Here is a 25,498-nt window from a genome sequence, read left to right as displayed (position 1 = left end):
TCGTGACGTCACGGCGCTCTGTGCTCTGACCCGCTGGATCCGCTGCAGCAGAGGCGACGCGCCGGAAAGCTACAGGATAGCGAGAATTGAGCTGTAATCAAAACAACTGCAGGGCCTGCATCTACGTCTACCCTTTACGTTTCTGCGCGGGAAGACGATACCTGTCTTTAAAGTGTTTTTAAGGAACGGAGGAAAGCCTAACACTTGTTTATGCGAGCGAAGTTAGCATTTTGGCCTTGACAGCTTGGCTAACGTTAGGCCAGGGCAGCGCTAGCCTCGGAGCTTACTTTTCGCTAGCAAAAGCAAAACAAGGTAAGAGAAGGACATTTATATCAGCAGTGTGACCTTTTACAAACTCCAATATTAACACCCTAATGTGTGCTATTTGCCAGTTCCTGAACATGTACGCTTTAAACTATACCTTATTTGCGGTATATGTATTTGCTAGCTATCTGCTAACTGTTTGGAGCTAATTTACTAAGCTAGCCATTTATGTGTGATTCGGTTGTGGGTAGTCTCCTTTTAAATGAGAATGCAGTGTTGATATTTTTTTCTGGCACTGAATATGTGATGTAAGATAACAAAGTGCATATTGTGAGCAGCCTTAGTAAAGTTAGTTTGAAACTGTTTAGTGAGTAGCAGAAGCATTGGCGGTAGCTAGCGAGTTAGCTCCAGAGTGTAGCTGCAGAGCGCAGAGCAGAAAGTAAACACCAGCCTGCGCGCTGCGAGAGCTGTCAGAGCCTCAGTCCCGCTTCCTGTTTGATCAGAACATGTATTTAGGATACCTGCCTCTGCCGTAAATAGGAAAACTAAAATTATTTAAAAAAACTAGAAATGTAAATTAAATGGCACGTCGTATAAGCTTAGTACAGAACAGTAAATCGAGCCCCCAAGCCTCTTCCTAACTTTACAGAAGTTGGCCCCAAATTAAATTAAAGGTCCCATGTCATGGCCATTTCTACTGATCATAATACCATTGTTAAGGTCTACTAGAATAGATTTACATTGTTCAATGTTCCAAAATCACATTGGTTTCTCATACAGCATCTCTGTATAATATGTGTATTCTTCACTCTCTGTCCTACACGGCATGTTGGAGCTCCTGCCCCCACCCCCTCCCTGTGAGCCCACTGTGCTCTGATAGGCCAGCTCGCCCACTCTGTTCTGATGAGTCCATCACCGTTACAGCGGAACATCAGTGTTTATGTTTTACAATGGTGTTTGTTAGCAACCAGAAAATGACACCAGTAATGACAAACAGATGAGAATGCTGCGTGGGGTCTGGGTGCCGTGTTGGCGTGACACATTTTATTTAGTAATTTCAGCAGATGTTAGAATATTTGAAACTGGATTGTGCTGTAACATGGTGTTTTGAATGATGCTGTGTCTTAGTCATGAGCAGGGCCATGGGGCATTCAAATGACGCCACCCACTGCACACACAAAACACTGACAAATCCATCCTGACCACATGTACTTTTGTTTTGGCAGGAATGAGTGATGACCTCTGTGGTAGTGTCAGACGGAGGAGGGAACATAGTGGAGTATGTCACCGTGGTGGAGGAGCACCAGGAGGTGAGTCTGTGTTTCCCAAAACTCTTTTCAGGGGAGTCAGCAAAGCCTTTCCAGTTGAAAAAGATTACTGGAGACGATACCAGAGGTTGTGCCGATCCAACAGGTTTTGTATTTAATACAATAAAAAATGCAGCTACAAGGCTAATTCAAAATCAATTTAGCATATTTGATTTAAATATGTTGCTGTTTTGTGCTTTTGTGTTGATTATAAAGCTGGAACAGTATCTGGATAATAACAGGTGTATTAGGTGCAGCCAGTTGAACTAGACTAGACACTATGGATGGGCTATGATTCAATGTTATACGTTCCCTGGAGTCTATCATGGCAGTTATGGAGACATTGGAATGAACGCAGGCTAGTAATCTCTGTGTATTCAGAGGAAAAATAAATCAACAAGTGAACCATATACAAGAAAAGCATAGGGGAAGGACTTCCCACGACCAACAATGGATTTCCAACAATCACCTTGCCTCTGAGTGTGAATGGGTGAAGGATGACTTCTGTCTAAAACTCTTTACAAATGCAGATCATGGAACATGACAGCCTTTGACAGCTTACACTTGTTTCTGCCTGGCTGCTGATTGGTTAACTGCTGATTGGTTTACTGAAGTTGTTTTTTTTTTTAAATATAGGTGGATCATAAAAGGGTCTCAAAATTCTGTTCAGATCAGATTACCATAGCATTACGTTACTTGTGTACGACTAACGTGTTTATTTCATACTTCAAGGAGAAGACATTGACTCTAACTCAATATAAAGGGGTCGATCTGCCTGATTCTCTTAGTTTTGTCATTAAGTTTAAATGCTGTTATCTGGGAACACAGGGACTTAGGAAATTCAACTTTTCACGTTTCTAAACTGTTCAGTGTGAGCAGCAGCCCACTGAGGAGGAAGAGGAAGAAGAGTTGGTTGAGCAGGAGATCGAGGCAGTGATCGTGCAGGGCGGAGAGGAAGATGTGGACGATGAAGACAGCGTGGTGCTGCAGGAAGAGGGCTGCCCGGCCGTGATCGTGGAGGAGGTGCCCAGTGCCCAGGTGGAGGAGTGCTACTCGGCACAGGTGTTGGTGTACGACGACGGGACGTACCTGATGCAGGACGTGGCCGAGGAGCAGGAGGTGGTGACGGAGGTGTCTGAGACCGGTAAGGTTCACTTCTCTCAAGGTTAGATCTGACTGCCAAACAATACATGTATGAATAGATCAGCGTCTTTCAACTTTTCTTGGCAGACCAACAATACAAAAAATGTCATTGTAGCCTAATACAGCATATATCAAGACAATTTCATTACGATTCCCTCAATTTGGCCACAAGTTCAGCTCATAAGAAGATAGCGTTGAGAGTGCTCTCAGAAACCTTTGTGTTTTTTTATTACTAAAGTAATCTGTTTGATTTGGCTTGGGAGCACGGCACTGCTGGAGTTTATTTTGCAGCAACTAAATCATATTTTCATGACCGATTTCAACTGGCTGCCCGGGTTTTCTCCTTTGTTCCTGGTGCTAGGAGAGAAGTTAAGAGTGAATGCAAAATTACACAAATTGAAAAAAGACTCGGTAGTCTACTTTTTTATTTTCTCTACTGCAAACCTTCTGCTCACCGCGACTCCGTGATTGAATTCTCAATGGACGCTATCCATCAGGGGTTCTGTACGTTCAGTGAGAGCGCCCACTGCTCCACAAAAGGGTGTGAGCGTAGAAGTTTTACATCTTGTGTGTGAGGAAACACCAATTTAGATCCAGTTCAAACTAAATGTTTTACAAGACATCATCTAACTTTTTCATGTTTCTCCTGCTGCTAATTATGTTATAAATATAACTATGTTTCCAAATTTTCCTTTATATGGATTGTAAAACTCCTCTCAAATTGAGTTCCATGCAACAAACCTTAACATATATCTTCCATTTGACTTTCTGAAATGTGCCAAGCTGTATTGAGACGGTAGCTCTAGACCCTATAGAGCAGGGGTGGCCAACCCGCGGCTCTCGAGCTGCATGCCGCTCTTTGCCTAGTTTCATGCGGCTCTTCAGTTCATATCGAATTTTATATGTGTGAGTTTGGGGGAGAGACACTGACTCCTGACTAGTGTTGCACAGTGTACCGATACTTGAAAGGTATACCGCGATACCCTGCCGTTAAAAACGTTACGATTCCTCCGTTTCATTAGTATCGGTACTTTAAGAATGACGGGGGAAAGTACTCCGGTGAGAAAGCGCCGTTTTATTAAGAGCCGTGTGTGTTCAGCGCTCTGCTTCCAATCCCTGCACTGCAGCCGTGCCTGCAGTCCCGCCCCTCTCAAGCACGCTCAAGTGCCTCCACTCTCTCGTGCCAGAGCATGTGAGAAAACGAGAAGCATGGCTGCAAGTGGGAGTGCAACTGCCGCTGCGCCTCGGCTTGTTGACAAAAAAGACGCCAGAAGCTAAATGTTGATGTATTTGAGCTATATCTCTGACAGTGAGGGCAAGCCTACGGACACCACGAGGCCTGTCTGTAAGAAATGCATTCATTTTATTTCATACGAATTCTTGTCATTTATTTTATTTATTGTTCTCATTGTTTAAAAGTTTGTGTTATGGTTATGGTTCTGGTGTGAAATAAAGCATAATAATGACATTTAAGACTTTCCCTTTTTTTAAGAAAAGTATCGAAAAAGAATCGGAATCGAAATCAAAACCAAAATGTTGGTATCGTGACAACACTACTCTTGACAGTTAAACCTGATATTTAGTAGGTCTGTTAAGTATTGAATGCTGATCATTCTGATGTAATTTGGCCGGTCAAAGTTGTTTGGGCTCAGATAAAATCGCTCCGTTACTTTCGTCCCGTGTTACTTTCGTCCCGTGTTACTTTCGTCCCGTGTTACTTTCGTCCCGGCTCTCCCTAAGTGTGTATGTATGGTCTCAGGTGTCAGTCTGAGAGGATGACAGCGCGTCTAATTTTGATGTGGCCCAAGAGCCAATCACAATAATACCTGCGATGCAGTGAACCAATCACCTTTGAGGGGGGAAAAACCTATCGTTAATTAAACATTATCCAGTGTTTCCCCTACCATTGCGCTGCGCCCCGCCAACAGAGCCCCGCGCCCCCCCTGAAATTCAAGGTGTTTAAAAATATATATATATAGCACCAAATTGCAAATAATCTATAACTACTGTCACTTTTCACATTGAACATGTGCTCTTTTATTAAATAAACTAAACGCTTTCATTTTAAGTTGTGAGTTTAGTGTTTTTGACCCTAACAAACACTGATGCATTAATCAATAACAATAATCCACAGCTCCTCTCTCTGCTCCAGAGGATTTAAAAAAAATATATCCCAATGCCACAAAAATGCATCAGTGACGTGGTTGAAATCTTGTCTCCAGAAAGCAAAAAACTGAAACAAGCGGTATCAGTGACTGTGTGTTTGATGTGGGTCTTTGCAGTAACATAGAAAAAATGTGGCTCTTAACCTCTGACTGGTTGGCCACCCCTGCTATAGAGAGTAGGGCTGAACGATATACCGTGTCATGGCGATAACCGCGATATTCACATCATCTTTTTTTTTTTTTTTTGGCGTTCGATATTAAGTAAATTAACTCAAACACGTCATGTTACAATTATTTTGCTGCTTGCTACAAAAGGAAAACTTGCGCGGCTCTCATGTCAGGGGTACTTGAGTGGAGTGACATGCAGGCTCTGAGTCTGCATGCACAGCAAACAACTATTTCAGATGCCTTTGCCGGTGTTACATCATATGAGAAAGGTTCAAAGCGGCATTAAGGAGCTGGTGTATAGCTGTTCTTAATTTTATTTTTATAATGTTGTTTAAAAGATGTCCACTACTTTGCTGCTATTTGCATAAAAAAGGTTTTAATTGTGGAATAAAAAGTTAAATTACCTATTTGGTCACGTATGTTAATTCCCTAATGTGATAATGAAGCTTCCTATAGTTTAATGTAATACATTTTAATCTCTTGGATACCTTCTAGACACCACTCTTCTTCATTCACAGATGAACCCCCTTATTTGAGGGTAAACAACCTGCATTATCATGACATGTTAGATCATGACTTAAGGTATGATGAGTCAACCAGTAAAGATCCAGACGTCCGTGACTAAAATCCTTCATCCGGTTAAATATAGTTAAAAACACGGCAATATATATCGCAGGGGAAAAGAATATCGCAATGTCAGTTTTTTTCAATATCGTGCAGCCCTACTAGAGAGGTTGAGCTGCTGCTGATGCGATGATAGCAGAAGACTGTCACCTTCTGGCAGGAACAACCTCTCAATATTCAGACCAGATCTCAGGCAGAACAGACTGATCAAGCTTTGATAATAGACCAAGCCGGATCTCTGTGTTGTAATGTGGTTGATGTAGCAGCCCCCCCTCAGGGGGCATGTGCTGCAGATGCCTGCAGACTGACAGCTCTCTGCTCTCTCTACTCCTGCTTCAGTGGAGATGTCTGGACATGACCTGGTGTGTTTCGACAAAACGTTTGAAGCAGCTGAAGCTCTTCTCCACATGGAGTCTCCTGGAGGACTGCACAATGACCGCAACACAGGTAAACACCGCAGCCAGGAGCTGTGTCAGTGCTGATGGGCAGAGGTCAGATCTGTAGTTCGTCTCATTCCCTCTGTGATTGGCTTAACCCACAAAGTCAACATCCTGTTGCAGTTAACAGGAAAAACAAAAGCAATACCATATAAACATGTTTACATGAAACAATCTGCTCATTGTAGAGAAGTCCTTCATCATTTGATCTCATTGGCAAACAGATGATATGCGATTATGCGCCAATTCTCTATTCATCTTTATCTCAACTTTAGTATATAGCTGATAAATAAACATATCTGTTAATTTAACACTATAATTGTGTATTCAAAATGTAATGGAATATTGCATATTTTCCTGTAACCAATCAGAGGATGTAATGATGGAGACAGTGGTTGAGGTGTCCACAGAGTGTGGACCAATAGAGGAGGAGTCCTTCCCCATCCCTCCTGACTGTGAGCCTGCTGCCAAGAAGAAGAGAGGAGGTGAGTGTGGCTTCATGGCAGGTGCCGTGCTTTATTCCTAGTTCACAGGCCTTCGTGCTGGAGGCCACACAGCTCCAGCCTCACACTGTAAGCTGTTGCTCTTGTTCCACATGCTACCATGAGGTGGGATGGTGCAGGGACCCGTTAGGTTTGAATGGAACTGTTCTGTGTGTGCAGGAGGACGGAAGCCCAAAACAAACCAGCCTGCTTCTAACGGCTCCTTTGACCTGGGGATCAAGAAGAGGCCGAGGGAGGGCAAAGGTTGGTCAAAGTGGTGCACACACCTTCATCAACAAATCCTAACATAATGTCCAGATAAATTACATGTTGCAAAGCACTCCAGCCGTTTCAATCATTGGGCTATACCAAGTAAAGAAGATTAGGGTACAACTGTAGATAAGAAAACTAAAACTAACTGAATCCTCAAAGGAAGAAATTCATTTCAGAACGTCCCTGAACTTGAACTCTTGTCGGCCTACCCAGGAGTAGGCTTCTCACTTGTTCCCTCGACAAAACGTCTTGGGTTATTACAGGGTAACGTGCACAGTGCCGCTCATTCTTCTCAAAGGAACCCGGCAGGGTTGGAGTCAGCAGCTTACTTAATAACTGGGCTGTTATTAGCTGCACAAAAACCCAAATTCCTGCTTAACGTAAGCAAAACAAAGGAACTGATTGCTGATCAGTCTGCTCACCTACAGAAGTATCCACTGCTGTGCCTCCAAACTACAGGACAGCCTCTCCCCTTAGGCTGCAGACTCCTCTCCTCGTCCTCCACACCATCATATTTGTCAGTTTTTTGTAATGTAGTATTGGTACTAACTGTCCTCGTTAACAAACGATACCATGGTTGCATAATGTCAATGTAACAAACACATAGCCAACATGTTGATAGTGTTGACATGTTCTACAAAAGCCTTCGCTCTTAGCCTGGCCTGAGTTGGCTTTCAAGTTTGAGAGAAAATTGTTTGCTGTAATAGTGGACTAGTTATCCTCACAACATCATCGTCCACCTTGGAGAAATGCTGACTCAGTACCAGGTTTTCGGACTCATTGCAGCATTCAATATCTCTATATTATTTTGTACATCACAGTAGTAGAACATTATCTACCATCTTTTTTATTTAATACAAATGTTGTTTTACATTTTCACCTAAATCACTTGATGCTTTTGGCTTGTGTTCAGAATGCTTTATGTTAGTAAAAGTAATTTGCAGTTGTGTTAGGCGGTGTTTACATGAGACCGAAAGGGGTTGTACCTGCTACTTTTCTCTCGCGTATAGCCTGTTCGTGTGAACAGAAGGCTTTTTTGATATCAAATTTGGTTCGTTTACGGTCCCGTGTAAATGGGGTCTTAGTGTGTGTGGTGTTTTATGAAAACCTTTGCTGTTGAGGATCTCACATGTGGCTCCTGGCTCTGGAGACATCACTGATGTTGTGCTTTGTGTCCTCAAGGCAACACCACCTATCTGTGGGAGTTCCTGCTGGAGCTGCTGCAGGATAAGAACACCTGTCCAAGGTACATCAAGTGGATGCAGAGGGAGAAGGGGATCTTCAAGCTGGTGGACTCAAAGGCGGTGTCCAAGCTGTGGGGCAAACACAAGAACAAGCCTGACATGAACTACGAGACCATGGGCCGAGCCCTGAGGTCAGCGCTCCTCTCCTGTGCTCCTACGGTCTGTCCCTGTCACATGACACCAACTCTGATCCCCTGTGTGTGTTTGTGTGTGTGTGTGTGTGTGTGTGTGTGTGTGTGTGTGTGTGTGTGTGTCTAGGTATTACTACCAGCGCGGCATCCTTGCCAAAGTTGAGGGGCAGCGGCTGGCCTACCAGTTCAAAGACATGCCCAAGAACATCCGAGTGATAGATGACGAGGAGGATAGAGATGAGGTGGAGGACAGCGAGGGCGTAGTGTCCATCCAGCACCCAGCTCAGCATGGCCCTGCCAGCCTGGGCACCCTCTCCCACGCCGCCCCCCAGCCTCAGCAGACCTATGTCACTGTCCTCCCCGGCGGCGCTGCCAGCAGGTCTCTACTCACTGTCATCACTCAGCTCTCTGTCTTTAGCCAGGTTAACCATCAGTCCGGTCATCTGCTTCAAAAATGACAAGAAACTAGAGCATTAAAATAATGATAATAGTTGGTTTGTAATTGTATTTCAAGCATATCATCTGATTGGCTGAGAGCAGATCATTTGATTAGATACCTGCAAACAAAAGCAGAACCTGTAGGCAACGGGACAAGAGTGTGGTGTCGTATGGTTCTGGTTTCTGTGTGGTGGGATCAGTGTAGAGCGCTGGCTGGCTGAAGGCACACTCAACATTTCTCATGCAGAAAAGGTCAAAACAATTATTGCAGTTCTCTCCTTTTTTATTATTTGTCATTTCTATCATCCAACCGTTCCGTTTGAAGGATGAATATCCAGGAAAACATTTGATATGCACATTATTAAGGGATCCACATGAATGTTTTTTCAGCAAATAACGATCATTTCCCAGTTTTGTATTTTATAAATAACTTCTTAGCTATGACAAAGTGAAATGCTGCAACTTAATTATTCTCCTCTCTGCTCTGATCCTGCAGGCCCATCAGAGCCATGCCCTTGGTCATGAACTCACTTGGTCAGGTGACGTTAAACTCCTCGTCCATCTTCACCACCACCACGGGGGTCCCGGTAACGTTAGCCAACGCCTCCGGAAGCACCCCCCCTAAACTAGTGATCCAGACTCTGCCCAGCATGCTGCCCTCTGGCTCCAAAGCAGGAGAGAAGATCACCATCATCACCATCCCTGCCAACCAGCTGGCTACGCTCATGCAGGCCAACTCGCAGGGCCAGCTGACGCAGCTCTTCCAGACCAAACCCCTCGCTACGCAGTTAGCCAGCGCTAAGATGGCTCCCACGGTGCAGCTGGCAGCAGGCCGACCGACACAGCACCTCATCCTAGCTAAACCTGCAGCGGTGGCCCAGCATCTACCCCAGCTCACTCTCCATGTCAGTCAGCATCACCTCGCCACACCTAAAACCCCCCCCCAGCCCTCCAAGCCTCCCAGCAGTAAGCCCCAAGCAGAGGCAGCAGCGGAGCGTCCATCAGCAGACACCAGCTCCTCCTGAGTGTGCCGCCCTCCCTGGGGGGGTGGGAGGCAGGAAGTGACTGTGGACACTGCTGAGGAAGTGCAGGACACCCCCACCCCCCCATACCCCACCCTACCCCACACATAGAGCAGAGCAGCTCTCTGATTGGCTCAGACATTCAGCCTGACATTGGTCTCCTGGAGATGCATCCTGTTACTGTGGAGCTGCCGAACCCACAGAGGATAAAAGGGACTGTTGAACACACACACACACACACGCACGCGCACACACACGCGTGCACACACACACACACACACACACACACACACACACACACACACACACACACACACACACACACACACACACACACACACACACACCCACCCTTCGGAGCTCACACCAAATGGGCCGCCTTAGATTGTAAATGATAACCTTTTTGTAATGGAAGGTGATATAAAAAGCCAGAACAGAAATGTAAAAAGCATTTTTGATACTCAGCGTGTATCGGACAGACGTAGTATGAGTTAATGTCTTTGTTTCCTGTTACTCCACAGCACTGTTTTTTTTACTGTCCATAAAAAGGGAGTGAAAGGATGTCTGCTTAAAGTAAATGGTGTGCTCTATATCTGAAGTATAATATACTATTTTTTTCTTGTACTATCAGCGTATTGAAGTAGATTTTACTGCAAATATGTATTATAAAAAACAAACAAATGTGAACTCCAACTGGCTGAAGTTGTCTTATTCAAAAATTGGAAAATTACATTTTGATAATTATTTAGTGGCTCTTTTTAAACAAGTGTTGTTTGTGCATCCGTCCACAGAGAGGCGCTGTGCTGCTGTGAAACACCATGGCGGGGGGGGGGGGGGGGGGGATAACTATGGATTTAATGTGTATGTGACATTTCTTCCAGACAATCATTTAATGTAAAAAAAATCAGGCAAACTCAGTGGCAGCCGTCCCCCTGAAAGACCCCTTGCCACCCGGTTTCCCCTGCTCTTCATCCATGGCAGGTAAGATTTATAAGTTTATACAATTATAAATCTTAATATCAATATTTATTTAGTCACATCCATGATATGTCAACATCCTCCTTTAATTTCTGAATGATTTTACATTTGATATTCTCTTGGAAGTAGGTTTGGTCGCACCTGGTTCAAAACTACGTTTATAGGGTTCAATGACTGATATGGGAAAACCAAAGAATGCAATTCCTGAGAAGCGATCGGCTGGAGAAAAGATGTTATGATGTGCTGGTGTCGGAACTACAGAAACTCATGCTCATACTGCATTGCTACAGAGTGGACCTTCTTCCCTCACAAAAGAGTGTGTTGTGGCTGAGTCCAGAGGGAAGGTTGTTCCATCACTGCTTCAGAGGAGGCTAGTAGGTTGAATGCTGAGCAGCTGGCAGGCAGATGGATAGCAGCGATCTGCAGAGTATTTGTGTTCGAGCACAAAAGAGACAACAGAAAGTTGAAAGCACACACTGTTGTCCAGATTCTTTAGGCCACATAAAGTGTATGTGCCGACAGTATCTGTGGGGAACTGTCTTCTCTTGACTCATCCCACATTCCTAACTGCCAGCTAATTGGCTCCTGAACACAGGCAAACATCATCCCTTTTCAGAACTCTGTGGCAAACAGGAAATCAGTGAGTGAAAATGACTTTATTTGTAAATAACAAAATGTCTCTTCATGTTCAGTGGAGTCACAGTAACAACATCTTCATGATTACTAATCTCCAAATAACAAACCATGGAGAATTGCTTCAATTCAAAATAATTTATTTCAAAACACTATAGGAAGAGCATAACCTTATGACAGAAAGTATAAAGAACAAGTCATTAAATAGAAGTAATAATAGCATTGGTGTCCAGTGTTCAAACTCCAGCAGAAGAATCCCCGAGCTGGCTTTTTATCTGAAGTTCATTTACAGAAAGCGCGTTCAGTTAAAAAGTTACTTGGGACAGGTCACTGGATCAAATCTAAATAAAAACCTGAAACTAAAAGCTCTTCCATCAACATGTCTCATTTCTCTAATGTTCCCCGTTAAGATAATAGCAATGGATAAGAAAAATGATTGTGTCTTATGTTTGGAAATGGTTCACGCTCCAATGTCTCCCTGCTGTGATTGAAATTAAGGGTGTCCACTCAGCAGTCTTTCTATTGGTCCAGGTGGCCTACATCAGCATGTGGGGGCCCTCCCTGAAGCTGAGGTCACAGAGCAGGGATAAATGGTCCGAGGGGTAATGGTAGGAGGGGAGGCGGTCGGGGCCGATCTGCTCCTCAGTGGGAATGTCCAACAGGCAGTCCACACTCAAAGCATCATGGGTATACCAGATGTAGTCCAAAGTGCTGCAGCTCTCTCCAGAGGGGCGGATCTTCCAGGAGGTGTAGGCGGGCTCAGTCTGTCCGTCAGAGCTCAGCATCTTGTACGCCGAATCCAGACGGAGTGTGGAGGAGCTGAAGCGGCGGTACACGTCCTCTGAGGGCTCAGCGTTAAAGTCTCCACACACGACCAGTGGGACGGGGCCTGTCCCCTCCTCAGGGCTGCTGGGCCCCCCTTGGGATGTGATGCTGCGTAAACTCTGCAGCAGATCTGCCCCCTGCACACTGCGCAGCCTCTCCCAGCCGCTCCGAGCTTTCAGATGGGTGACGGCGACACACAGCCGCCGGCCCGTTGCCCGGCAGCTCAGCGTCTGGACGATGGCCACCTGGTTGGTGGGCAGCATCATGGCCGACAGCCTCAGGTGAGCTGTGGCCTGCAGAGAGAAGCGTGACCGGCGGTAGAACAGGGCGCAGCCGTCAGGACCGTTGTTCTGCTCCACATCCAGACAGGGGGACCAGGGTTTGGCCAGGAAGCTGCCTTGGTAACCGAGGCTGGCCATGATTGGCTGGAAAGTGTCGTAGTAGTGGTCTACTTCCTGCAGGCACAGGATGTCTGGGCTGTGAGTAAGGATCTCCTCCAAGATCAGGTACTTCCTCTCCTCCCAGTTAAGAGCGTCCAATGGACATCGAATAAACCCGTCCTTCCCCTCACCGAGAGCTGCACAGAAACACAGAGACATTCATTTTAGCCTCAGTCTGTACTTATGACTAGAATGTATGGAAACATCTTAATTAGCATTTTCCAACACTACCATTAAGAACACACTGCAGCAGAGTATGATGGATGTCTTTAGTTTGGCAGGTTATTGAAAAAACTAATTACTGAAAGCAATTGGACACAATAGTGGTGCTAGATGAAAATCCAGAGGATCACTTAATTGATTACTGATTGTCCTGAGGGGAACATGAATGTCTCAACCAAAGTAAAATAGCTCTATAGTTATTTCACTGAATAGAACTCTGGAGATTTAGCTTATATTTAGCTTGTAAACAGACTACTTTAAAAAGTGTGGTCTTAGACATTGTCTCTCAACTCAAACTCCATTCTCTATCACAACAAGCTATCAGACAAAAGAAAAAAAGTTTGCTAATCGGCATTAAAAAAAATTAACAATGATATTGCAACAAAGGTAGGTACGTATTGGACCATTCTCAGTGAGTGCTTTGTAGACAAGCCTGCCTAAATGCAGGAACACGTTCTTATATCTCAGGCAGAGCGCTGCTGTCAGACAGCTCTCATTAAAACATTTATATTAGAACACTGTTATTCTTTAAGTACCAATACAGGCAGGATTGGGTCCTGTACCGTTTTACCGAACAGTGTATCGCAGTGCTTTCTACATCTCTACCTTGTGCCAGAATGTTCCACTGCATGATCCGTATGGACGAGTTGTGTTTGTGGCGGGGGGCCATGCTGCTGGGATAGACCAGGTTGCGGTGTGGGCGGGCCGGACGCCTCTGCAGGACCTCCTCACACTGTCTCAGCAGCTCCTCCGGGTCCTGGTCTGGGTATGCCTCCAGTTGGGCCAAGGGGGCGCTGTTCAGGGACTGGGCCAACGTACCAAACAGCCTGCTGCTGCTGCCACCCATCGGACAAACTGATGAAGAGAGGGAGATAAGTGTAAACAAATTGTCATTAAGGCCCAATTCCACCCCCTACCCCTCCGTTTGCGCAGAGAGTCCGCCACATTAGGTGCTGTTCCAAACCAACGAGTGTGGAGGGGGAGTGGGTTATCAAGCCCTCAAACAGCGAGTCTGCAGCGATGCTGCCCTACCTGACCGGACTCAACCCTGTGCGTGTCTGTCAGGAAACACGCTGTTTACAAACAGTTCCTGCAAACATCCACTGATAAACTGCGATGTTAACAACCTCATGATAACCTCATATGTTTTTAACTTAGGATCCTACATGTGTTTAGTCTAGAAAAAGGTAAATGTTTGCATTTTATTATAATGTTGTGTATATTTAAAGACTGTTGCAAAAACTAAGAAGCTTATAAACATCAGGTTTAAAACTAAGAGCTTTACAAAAAAGTAACACAATGAAAGATGTTTGGAGTTTTATTTGAGTTATTAATTTAATTTTTTGTCAAAGAGATGCTGATTTGAAACCGTTGTTACACACAGTTACGGCATTTCCTGTTTCTGCCGGAGAGAGGGGAGTTTGTCCCAAAGCTTGTCGCTGTATTTACTCCCTCCATCTGACAAGAGGGAGCCATGTTAAGCTGCGAGTGTCACTCCACTGAGTTCACTCAGGGTGTGATTTGGAATTGGGCCTAAATGTGCTTGACTCTCAGCTACCATAAATTGCTGCTCATAGCAGGCCGAGTGGTTTCAACCCTAACCCTGGGGACATGGACTGGACATTGAGCTGTGTAGGATCTCTAGCAGAGCCAGGTGAAGCCAGTAGAGAACAACCTTTACCCAAATATGTCCACCGGCAGGGAGATGAGGAGCATGACACTAATCCGAGAGACACTCAGCACACAGGACAAAGGTCATGTTCTCCTCTCTGAACATACAAAGCAAACATCTGTTCAGAGCACTGCACACATGTTTATGCTGCACTGTTGTTGTCCTGCTAGCTCTGATGATGTTGAAATTGTATGATGTTGTATTTTATCTGTTGACAGTGTGTTCCGTTAGTGACAGTGCTTCTGTTTGTATATTTATTGGATGGAGATGCAGCTTTAGAAAAGTCCAGACCAGGTCCAACTGAACCAAACCAGCCCAATGCTGTCTGCTGCAATTGGAGAGGTGGTCCACACAATGGCGGATATTGATATGGGCGACATGGGCGGTTGCCCAGTGCGGCATTTTGACTGGGGGCGGCACATGCACTAATTTGCACGAAATGTCATAGTGTATTGTTGTTGGGGTTGTGGGTCGAAGGGGGCGCGGCCACTCTTATGACAGCAGGCAGCTGGGATGGAAGGTCTCACACTCAAAGAAGGGCGTGTGTGATCTCAGGTCACCTCACCATGGGGGAGAGAGAGGGGGGCGGCAGGTAAACTATCTATCAAATAAACACTTTTGATGTTTATAAAGTAGTACCGCAATTAGTTCAATTAATCTCACGCCTCGAAATGCCACCAAATTCATTCATACAATATAAATAGTTATGCAGATGTATTTTTTTCCTGGCCTGGCTTTCATGAAACAATAAAGAATTATTTAAAAACTGACTACGGCAACTTGGTACCGTCTTGACCTGTAGTTGACAGTGTTGGGGGAGGGGTACGCTATGCATTGATTCTCGGGTCGAACATTAATACCTACGGTAATGGAGAAAAAAAAGGCACAACGCATCAGGGGCCCAGTTTAGAAAGAAAAGAAGAAGAAGAGAAAAGATAAAGGTATGCACCTGTAACATCTTATTTATTTAGTTGGGCTTTATTAAGCATGTCATTAAATGATGCTAGTAACCTTAACTCCATTGCTACTTGTTGTTCCTAACATTGTAATCATTTCAAACCGTCTTACTTCAGAACGATAATGTGTAGCCCTGCAATAAAAATCTTATAAACAACCACTATAACCGTTGTTGATTTAGTCACCTTCATTTAGCAAGCACCTCAAAAGGTAATCGGACTGACAAGTCCTTTGTGTCATTTTCAATACTGGAGGCTTGATTAAAAGACGAAAGGTGCACCATATCAGCTAGAACCGCCACTGGGTCCACACCTGTACCTATAGTAGGCAATATTATAGCAGAGCTACAGAACAAAAAACCAAACAACTGATCGCCGGTCGGACACTGAATGCAACACTAACTGTAGTTAGTTAGCCAGGCAACTGCATCAGCTCCCCTCGGACACTGTGTCAATGAAACCTACAAGCTCTGTGTCTTGGTTGTGCCGGGCTACCTTTCATACACAGCTGTGGTGATTCCAACAGTCTGGATGCTTATTCTATGATGACATCATTCAAACTCCAGCTCAATTAGGAGAGGGAGACTCAACAGACCAGATCTCATTCAACTGCTCTCTAATGACAAAACAATACTAAAATGGAACTAATCACGATGAAAAAACAAACACACCTTTCTGTTTTGTCCACGGGTTATATACCTAACTCTTCCTTTCCCCCCGCCTGTTGTCCTCTTAGCATCCCTGGCACTCCTCTCCCTGCTGACAGCCTGCTGGATGTGCTATGGTATGGCAGAGTGACTCTCAACACTATGGCAGTGACTCGTGACCACACACACACACACACACACACACACACACACACACACACACACACACACACACACACACACACACACACACACACACACACACACACACACACACACACACACACACACACACACACACACACACACACACACACACACACACGTTCAGGAATGCTCTCCCTCAGTAACAGAATAAACGGCCTGCAGCGTGGGCAGAATAGGGAGGGCACAGTCAGAGCCACACATTGTTGCTTTGGCTCTGTTCATGGGATTTGGTGACAAGAAAAATATATACAATATCAACAGTGTCATAATTGTAATTGTATCCACACTAGCTCTGTGTACTGCTTCAGAGAGGTATGCAGAGCTAAACTTTTCCTAATAAGTTGCGCACTGGTCCAGAAAGACAACATTCCTCTTGCAGTAGGTAACATTCAGTACTTCCTGCTTTACTTTGTTGATATTTGAACACGCTTCCACACCCTTGTGCACATTTTGTAAAAGGTACACAGTGAATTGTTATAATAGGAAACGGTATCTCCCTCATTTTGTACTCAAACTGTTGCTTGGCTGAAGTCCAGCTCCAGGCCTGGGTGAAGCTGCTGCTTAATACTGCACACTGTGGGAGTGGGGTTACGAAGACAGATCAAATTCCTCTGCTATGGCAAACACATGAGCATTAGCTCAATTGCCAGACGGACATATTAGATGAAGTGGTACAGGGTGAAGCCTGAAATAAGGATTGTCCTGAGTATGTGTGTGTGTGCATGCTCACACACTTCATACAATGTTTTTCTGTCCACCGTTGTTTGAGTTTAAACTCTGATAATCATTACTAAAATCCTGTTGACCACTAACAAAGATAAACTGTTGTTCTCAACATCTGATTTAGCAAGTGTCTCAGAGTCACATTTAGCAGATGTAAAGTCTGCAGTGAGCCCTATATAGCTGTCCAAACAGACATGCCGTGAGTGAGTGAGTGATGTTACATAGTGCGCACTCTCTGTTGACCCGTGTCTTTTGGCTTATGCAACTTGGCCAGACCAATCCCATGACTCACTGAGGCCAGTAAAGAAGTGCACAAAGTTACATTAAGACTTTGAGTCTCCAGAGGACACCCAGAGTTTCAGATGGCTAATTTGGGAAACAATTTAGCTGCTGACCCAGGCCATGGGGGGGGGGATGTTCATGACAATGTGCATGACCTGACCACCACCGTTATGAACCTAGCCTGTTTCCATGTGACAATACCTACAATAGACAACCTTTCAACCTGGTTAGAGCTGAAGACTCTGACCCAAACACTGGCTCAACACCTTTACTAGCTAGCAGTGCATGTAAAAGGAATTCTAGCACAATACTGTACCACATGAAGAACAAGCACCTGGCTGCCATGTCTGTTTGTTCTCTACTTATGTAAGACAATACCAAAGCTAAAACAAAGAGGATTTGGACATTCATCAGGTGGACACAAACACAATGCGGAACCAAGCATCATGCGGCTATGTTACTGCTAACAACACCACCACTTCAAATGTATTCATGTTGTTCACAAGTGTTCTTTTAAGCCTATCAATTCTATTAAAAACATTTCTTGTTAATATTGAATCAAATAATATCAAAAAGCAAACAATGTAACCCTGCCTATTGCTGCTGCTTTTCTACTGCTCTTCTCTGAGTAAGATAAGGCCTTACTAATGGAGCGGCACTGATCTGCTGCACTCTTTCTTCGTATCGGAAGCAACCAGGTCAATCCTGTGTGCTAACATCTAAGCAGCAGCTTGAGCTCTTGTTCTCAGCACAGTCCTACTATCCTATCCGTCAGCTAGTTGAGTGTGGCACGACATGCAGTGTCAGAGTTTGCAGGAAGGAAACAAAGGCTGCTCAGACCAGCAGCTGCTAGAGAGCCGTCTGAAGAACATCCTGTGTCACAGTTTCACTGAGATTAAATACAAGTGGTCACAAACAAGAGCGCCACCACAAGACAGACGAGTACATCTAAACATCTGCAAAGTCACAACCATGATCACTTTTCCTTTTCATACCAAACTAGCACTAAAGTGGTCTTCCAAATCTTTTGACAAAAAATGAATTACAGGACTGATAAAGATCAACTCTTTAACGTGTGGATGGGTTTTGATTTCATTGTAAATACACTAAATATTTAGTATTCCTTGTCGGAAGAGCAGCAGCCCTCCAAGGAATTTGCAGGAGTAGCGTGTTGAACAGCGCCTCTGTAAATACATCTGGTGTAGAACCTGTTTTGATGAACACATCCTACACGTCATCTGAAGGTTTCAAACTCCTCAGAGCGGAACCCAATGGGACTACCCCACAGACCCCCAGGGACATATACTGGGACATGTTTGAGGACTTCAGCTTGGCGTTCATCACCAGGCCATCATGCCTCCAGGAGTCTCTGCTGTCCCCACTGCTCTTCTCCCAGGCCACTCTTTATTTATTACCATGAATGTCTGTTTAATTGTGCTGTCAGTAGAGCTGAGTTTATGTCCTCAACTTTCTGTGTGCTGATGTCTGGAACAACTCTACATTTACGTTCGTTTTTGAGGTCCGAAAATAGAGAAGATATTCCAATGAATGCTTTTGTCATGCGTTGTCGATGCCTTACTATCTTCTGAGCGGCCACAATACTAACAGCAGTAGTTGAGTTTAGTTCATCCACTTCTTGAAAGTATATTTCTTCTGCTCAGCTCTTGCAGCTTTTCCAAAATTGCCCTTTTTTTTGCCCAGTGCTTTTTCTTCAACATTACCTTTATTGTTGTTTGCTAATTTCTCACCACATATAAGGCATAAAAGTAAGCCAGCATTGTTAGCAAAAAAAGCAAATAGTTCTGCATAGTCCCTGCAGAATTCAAGCGTTTGTATTATTCAACCATGGGCAGCTTTCTGAGGACGGAGTCAAAATGTCAGAATTAGCGACCAACAGGTAAATGGTGCGTAAGTGTTGACGGTGTATCTTAATGTCACAGTATCACCTTGAAGTCTTGTGAAAAGATTCTCCGCTTTGCAACAAATGATTAGAATTACTTTCCTTATTATTTGTTCTCAAAGCTACAGGGCTTTGAGGGGATGAAGAGCCGCATGTCGGCCCCTCATCTAACCATCACTTCATGCAAATCAATTTCATTTCTTATTTTATTAAATACTTGTATTTGATTACATGAATGCCCTCTGTAAGGATTTGAACGTATTTGTTTCTCTTGTAGCTGGGAGTCAGGTCCCTACATATGGGTCTGAGGTGTAGACTCTACAGACCTCATACATACACTGAGGAAGGGGTCCTGTTCAATCCTCATCAGAGAATCAGAACTAATGTGTTGGTCGCACTTTGAAGACAGTTTGGAGCTTAGGTGAACAACAAGTATACCATTTTAAATATGTTGGATAGTAGTAACGACGTTACCTTAATAAAGACGGATAAAACAAGAGTATCTCTGTTGATACATTTTCAAGAAGAAGGTTTTTGAAATGTTATAGATCGTTTCATCAATCCCATTTTGAGTCATAAGAGAGTGACAGAACTGATGAGTCAGCGCGCTTTGACGTAGGCTTATTGTTTGTGACGTAATTGGGGAACGTGAGAAAGCCCGATAGAGCTATTGTAACGTTAGAGCTGTCACGCTGGTGAGGAGCCTACTGAAGGTAAGAAGGTATACGGTGGTCCTACCTGATGCTGCCCCAGTGTTGGACGCTCTACTCGGCTTCAGCTGAGGACAGGTCCTTTTGAGTCCCCCTTCTCCTCCACTGACAGCGAAGTGACAGCAGCGTGTCGAACCGGCTGCCGTCCCTCCCCTCGAGGGGGCACATAGTTGGCTTAACAAAGCCGAACAGCGACGAGCTGGATTCATTCTACAGTGTTCAGCGTTAGCGTAGAAAGAGCTGTACGTTACCGGATGCTGTCTGTCACCTACACTGAAGAAACCGAGCCATTTATTTTAAAAGCGTGAGAACTTTCCCCTCGCACAGTCGCACTTGGTTTGACAGGAACACTTCCTTTGTGTGGTGCTCTTGAAGGTGACAAAGCCGAAAAGCCGGCCGGCAGAAGTTACGTTATGCTGCTGTTGAGTCACGAAATTCCCGCCACTGAGGGGTGAACCAATCATGGTTTAGTCCAAAATGTTTTTCAGAGGGCACCAAAATCCGTGAGACCTACTTTTGACATGTCTCTAAATGTTGCATTTTCGTTAGCAAACGGATCAGGAGGACCAAACAAAAATAACTACCTACGGAGCTCCCCTGTTCTTATTATACATCCATGGCTCCCTCCTATCGTCTCCGGTGTCTCGAGCCTCTGAAACGTGTACTATGGAGGCAGGACCAGCGGAAAGAGGGCATTAACATTTCATGAACAATCCAATCAGCGTTTATTACAGAGGAACGACGTCAATAGCACGCCCCCCTACGCCTGTTCCATGGATGTATAATAAGAACGGCCTGTTCCCCTGTTCCCATGGATGTATAATAAGACATCAGTGACGCGTCCGGGTTTTAGGACGCGTCACTGACTGTGGCACTCTATGCTGTCGACGCAGTGGTCGTCTCAAATTCTACACCTCAAAACAAGACCCGTAAATTGCTCTACCCAGAATAACCACCATACAGCCAGGAGCCAGCACCTGTCTACCTAAAGAATAAGCAGGATTCAGAAGGGCGGTAAAGTAATAATTATCTGTAATTATTTGTCTTAATGTTTTTTTAAACTAAAAAGTCAGAAAGAGTGGCAGAATTATATCAGTGTTGGCAAGTACTTTTTAACCATCAAAGCCAAGTTCCCCCATGATTGTCCTTTTTATGGAACTTCAAACAAAAGCTCTATAGGTAAACAAAATATCATTTTATAGCTATATATCAGTTTTTATTAATTGTACAATTTCTCCTTATTATTATTATTATTATTATTATTATTCCTGTCTCTGTACTACCCTCTGGTGTCTTTCTAATGCTTGAGCAGTTTATTAAGTTAATTGAATGATATATAGCTTAAGTTTCAATTTGTCATTCTTTAGAAATGCCATTGTTTATGTCCCTGCTGTCTGTGTGCAGTAATTAAGAAAAAGATCACAGGGGCAGTTTTAGTGATTCAGGGGCAATAGGAAAAGTAAGGAATGGGGCCCGTTTATCCCTTATCAACAAATTAATTACATATTTTTTATAATTATAAAATTATAAAGACAGTTAGCAGCAGACAGAACAGTTAGTCTCTCTCTCCCTCTCTCTCTCTCTCTCTCTCTCTCTCTCTGTTACCTCTCATTTATCATATGAAGAATTAATTTGCACTAATTGATTAAAGCCAATCTTAAAATGATTAAACAAACGCCTGTTTGAGACTCCTCAGTGCACACAAAAGCATAACTTGAGAAATAAATAAATACTGATATGTTATTTAAAACCACCTCGTGTGTAACATGTTGTGTTAATTTTATGACATGTATTCTCATAAATGATGCAGGGTCTTTGATCATCCTGAGGGCTTTCTTCCTGAGCCGCTGGAAGTAGAGATCCTCCATGGATGGCAGCTCCGTCCTGGTGATGTGCTGTGCAGCTTTCACCACCCTCTGTAAAGCCTAACGATTTAGGGCGGTGTAGCTGCTGTACCAGGCCGTGATACAGCCAGTCAGGATCCTCTCTCTTTGGTGCACCTGTAGAAGGTCAGGATCCTCTCTCTATGGTGCACCTGTAGAAGGTCAGGATACTCCTCTATGGTGCACCTGTAGAAGGTCAGGATGCTCTCTATGGTGCACCTGTAGAAGGTCAGGATCCTCTCTCTATGGTGCACCTGTAGAAGGTCAGGATGCTCTCCCTAAATGTAGTGTAAGTGGGGATCTAGGCTGTGCCTCATCGTGCACACACTTTTAGAGCTTGCACCTGAGTGCTAATATAAACTAAAACGGATTAGATAAGAGAATATAGCATCTCATTTGAATAAGGAATAAACAGAATCCCTAATTAATGAAGACTAATGGTGTTCGGGGGGGGGGGGGGGGGGGCTGGATTGGCACGCCAACCTATGGGTGAACAAAGTGTAATTAGCGTTTCTAGTAATTCATTAGATGTTTCGACTAAGCAATATACATTTCTGTTATATATTTGTCATATCATCCCTGCAGAAGTTAACATCATAACCCTCACCTCCACCTGTTCTCCCGTCTCCAGTCCCAGGTTCGTCACCGTAAAGAGTCCCCGGGGAAACGGCGAACCCTCTTTTATCGTTCCGGATGGGGTTAAAGAGCAGGATGGAGGCAGGGGTGGTTTTATATTGTGTACATTGATGTTGTTGGTTTATAATAGGAGGATATTGATGTTGTTTATAATGTTCCAACGATGAATACATTCCCACACCGGGTTGTATCAGGACGTTCTGCCTCTGCCTCCTTACTTGGTCAGGCTGCTCACTTGTCAGCTTCACAAGTGGTGTCAGAAGTGGGATTCACCAAGTATTGAGCACAAGTGTGGCCAGATTCAGGCCCAGGTATCTGAGATGAGAGAGGAGCAGCCAACAGAGCAAGAGAGTGATGAGGAGCGGCCCAGAGGAAGAAGGGACTTCATTGATGACCTGTAGCAGACGTCTTTGTCCAGACGAAGGTCGCCAAGATAACAGAGAGAACAACCGCTTCACCAGGAGCCAAAGTTGTTGCCACTGGCGCCAGATGACGACATTGAACACAGGGTTCCCGTGGGGTCTTAAAAAGTCTTAATAACTCTTACATTTGATAATCAGAATTTAAGGCCTTAAAAAGTCTTAAATATGATTAAAAAAAAAAAAGAAAGGTCTTAAATATGATTTAGAACAGGGGTGTCAAACTCAAGGCCCGGGGGCCAAATCCAGTCTGTGACTTCATTTTCTTTGGCCCCACAAGAGCTTGCAAAGAATATTATATTTTTATTATACGGTTACATGATGATTTACAGAAGCACGTTGCCTATAAACTACATGTCCCACAATGCATCTCAAAATAGACTTTTTTCTCAGAATTTAAACGTTACCTTTTTTTTAAATGTTACTTTTTTTTTTTTAATGTCACTTCCTGTCCAATAATAATCCAATGCAGAAGCAATAATGTAATATAATACATTATTGTATACAGTGTTATAGTCAAGTCACCAATTCACGAGTCCAAGTCACTCTCGAGTCACCACTCTTCGAGTCCGAGTCCAAGTCCGAGTCACCCAAGGAGTGTCCGAGTCGAGTCCGAGTCGTTATTACCTGTGTTCGAGTCCGAATCCAAGTCCGAGTCACCCAAGAAGAGTCCAAGCCAAGTCTGAGTCACAAGTCTTCATGTATTAATCTTCGTAGATATACAATTGAGGCCAAAATGGTTAGTCCCCCTTCTCAAATCAGACAAAACCCTTGATTTCTCCATGGAAATTACCATTAACAACAAGTGTTTATAGTGTATTTTTAATTAAAATAATAAAGACAAAATGTCCACCAAGTTTGATTAGGATATTTTATTGATGCACTGAGTTGAAACAAGAAACAGCAAAAATGACACGTCCAAAATGATTAGCCACCTGGCCTAATAGTCAATATTGTACCCCAGCGCCATATAGATAGAAGAGTTGCGACAACTGAAGTCCAAAATGCTTGATCGTAACGTGGTTCAGAGAGACTCAGAAAGTCCCGGAAGTTTGTGGCGGGTCATTTGAATCACGATTTGAATGCATTAATAACAGGATAGAAATTCAATTTTTGGTAATTAGTGGTCAATAAAGGTTTTGATTTGCAATATTTATACAACATATCAATATGTGTATGTAGTTACATCAATGTTTTGTTTTTTTTCAAAGTAAAATGTGATAATATTTGAGGATTAAGATAAAATAAGAAGTACTTTATTGATACCAATTGGGGAAATGTTTATGCTGCAGCAGCAAAAGACAAGGCATTGTACATCAGACAGTTAAAAGACTAGAATCAAACAATCAAAGATGTAAACGTCTTAAATAGAAATAAAATAGCATTACAAAAAGTAGAACATATACATAGATAGTTTTAACAGCTATTTTACCTGTTAACATATACACGTTAGGTTAACGTTGCCTTGGTTACAGAGCCTGTTGCTGTTGTTTATTGCTTTGAATTCTTTAAAACAAATATTATCTTCTTAAACTTGTATGGTAGTCAATAACATCACATCCTAATGTTTATTGATATATTTAGAGGGAGGGAAGGAAGGTTTCAAAATTCAGATTAGAATAATTTCTACCATTTATTTAATTCATGGTGGTTTCAGTAATCCCATGGTAATTGAGGACATAAGTAATCTAAATGACTAATGTAATCTTTATGACTTCAGAAAGGACAGGAGACCGACAGGTGCCATTCAATGAATGTCAACTGACAGCACAATGAGTCAAAGGACTAGCAGCAGCATGATGATGATGATGTTACATGTGTTGTTTTAGGAACATCCATTGTAAATAAATGGAATTCAATAAACATTGAATAGCATTTCATGCAGTTTGTCTGTGCCTTTTCCTCTGTGTTGTCCTGGCATATAGTCTCCCCCATGGTTTGCTGTGCTGCCTGGGGATGCTCCAATCGCTCAGAGAAAGGAGTATGAATGTACAAGTGGAGTTCATTTTGGTTGTTTATTCATTTATTTTCTATTTATTTATTTCAATCGTGAAGCATTAATATACTGGTTTAGTTGTGCAGATTCTCATGCAAAATAGGTCTCAGTTGGGAGGGAACCTTGGTTCCAATATTTTGTTTCCCTTGGGACTCATTTGATGAGGGACCGTCAGCCATCTTTAAAAGGGCCACTGAAATGTTTGTCAGTCATGTTTTGATCAGCCACAGGGCACACGGGCAGCCGGCGAGTGTTTGGTTTAAATATGTGTTTATGGGGATAGACTTTTGTTGTGTATGCTTTATGTAATTTGTTTATAATGTGTTTTCTCTTAGGTTGATAACCTAACTTAAAATGGATTTGTAAGAAGAAAAAGCTAACTTTGTATGGAGGAAGTTAGCCTTGAAACTAACTTAAAGAATAAATCCTAAACAAAAGCTTAGTGGTCACGCCCCGTGTTGTCCAACCCTTTTCGGTGGGAGTAAAACCGAACAGTACGGTTTCCCCACTGACACAGAGAGGAGGAAAGAATGGCTGGCTCACATCAACAGGAGAAATGTAACTATCACAAAAGACAACAACAGCAACAAAACATGTGAGGTAATCATATTTTTCACAAAACGAAGACCACACCATTGGGAAGCTTAATGTTTGGTTTAATAAAAATAAGG

General features: G+C 43.5%; 2 protein-coding genes across 4 annotated transcripts; one reads left to right on the top strand and one right to left on the bottom strand.

Moving 5' to 3' along the window:
• On the top strand, positions 1-10,391 carry elf2a (E74-like factor 2a (ets domain transcription factor)). Its single transcript, XM_079670707.1, has 9 exons — positions 1-312; positions 1,491-1,574; positions 2,442-2,715; positions 6,011-6,118; positions 6,480-6,593; positions 6,771-6,854; positions 8,046-8,238; positions 8,366-8,617; positions 9,173-10,391. Exons 2-9 carry the CDS (start codon positions 1,500-1,502, stop codon positions 9,699-9,701), a joined length of 1,629 nt encoding a protein of 542 aa, XP_079526833.1. The 5' UTR covers positions 1-312; positions 1,491-1,499; the 3' UTR covers positions 9,702-10,391.
• Positions 10,392-11,313: 922 nt separating this feature from the next.
• Positions 11,314-20,688, bottom strand: nocta (nocturnin a). 3 transcript variants are annotated; one of them, XM_079668548.1, is made up of 3 exons: positions 20,478-20,688; positions 13,403-13,651; positions 11,314-12,711 (listed from the first exon to the last, which is right to left on the bottom strand). In XM_079668548.1, exons 2-3 carry the CDS (start codon positions 13,641-13,643, stop codon positions 11,846-11,848), a joined length of 1,107 nt encoding a protein of 368 aa, XP_079524674.1. In that variant the 5' UTR covers positions 13,644-13,651; positions 20,478-20,688; the 3' UTR covers positions 11,314-11,845. The 3 variants fall into 3 exon arrangements, with proteins under 3 accessions (XP_079524674.1, XP_079524672.1, XP_079524673.1); XM_079668546.1 differs by having other exon boundaries at positions 19,922-20,687; XM_079668547.1 differs by lacking the exon at positions 20,478-20,688 and adding an exon at positions 16,096-16,251.
• Positions 20,689-25,498: the final 4,810 nt, after the last annotated feature.

Source organism: Notothenia rossii, assembly GCF_949606895.1.
Source record: "Notothenia rossii genome assembly, chromosome: 3".
Lineage (NCBI taxonomy): Eukaryota > Metazoa > Chordata > Actinopteri > Perciformes > Nototheniidae > Notothenia > Notothenia rossii.
Note: the sequence above shows the minus strand (reverse complement) of the source record. Positions and strands in the feature narration are given on the sequence as shown.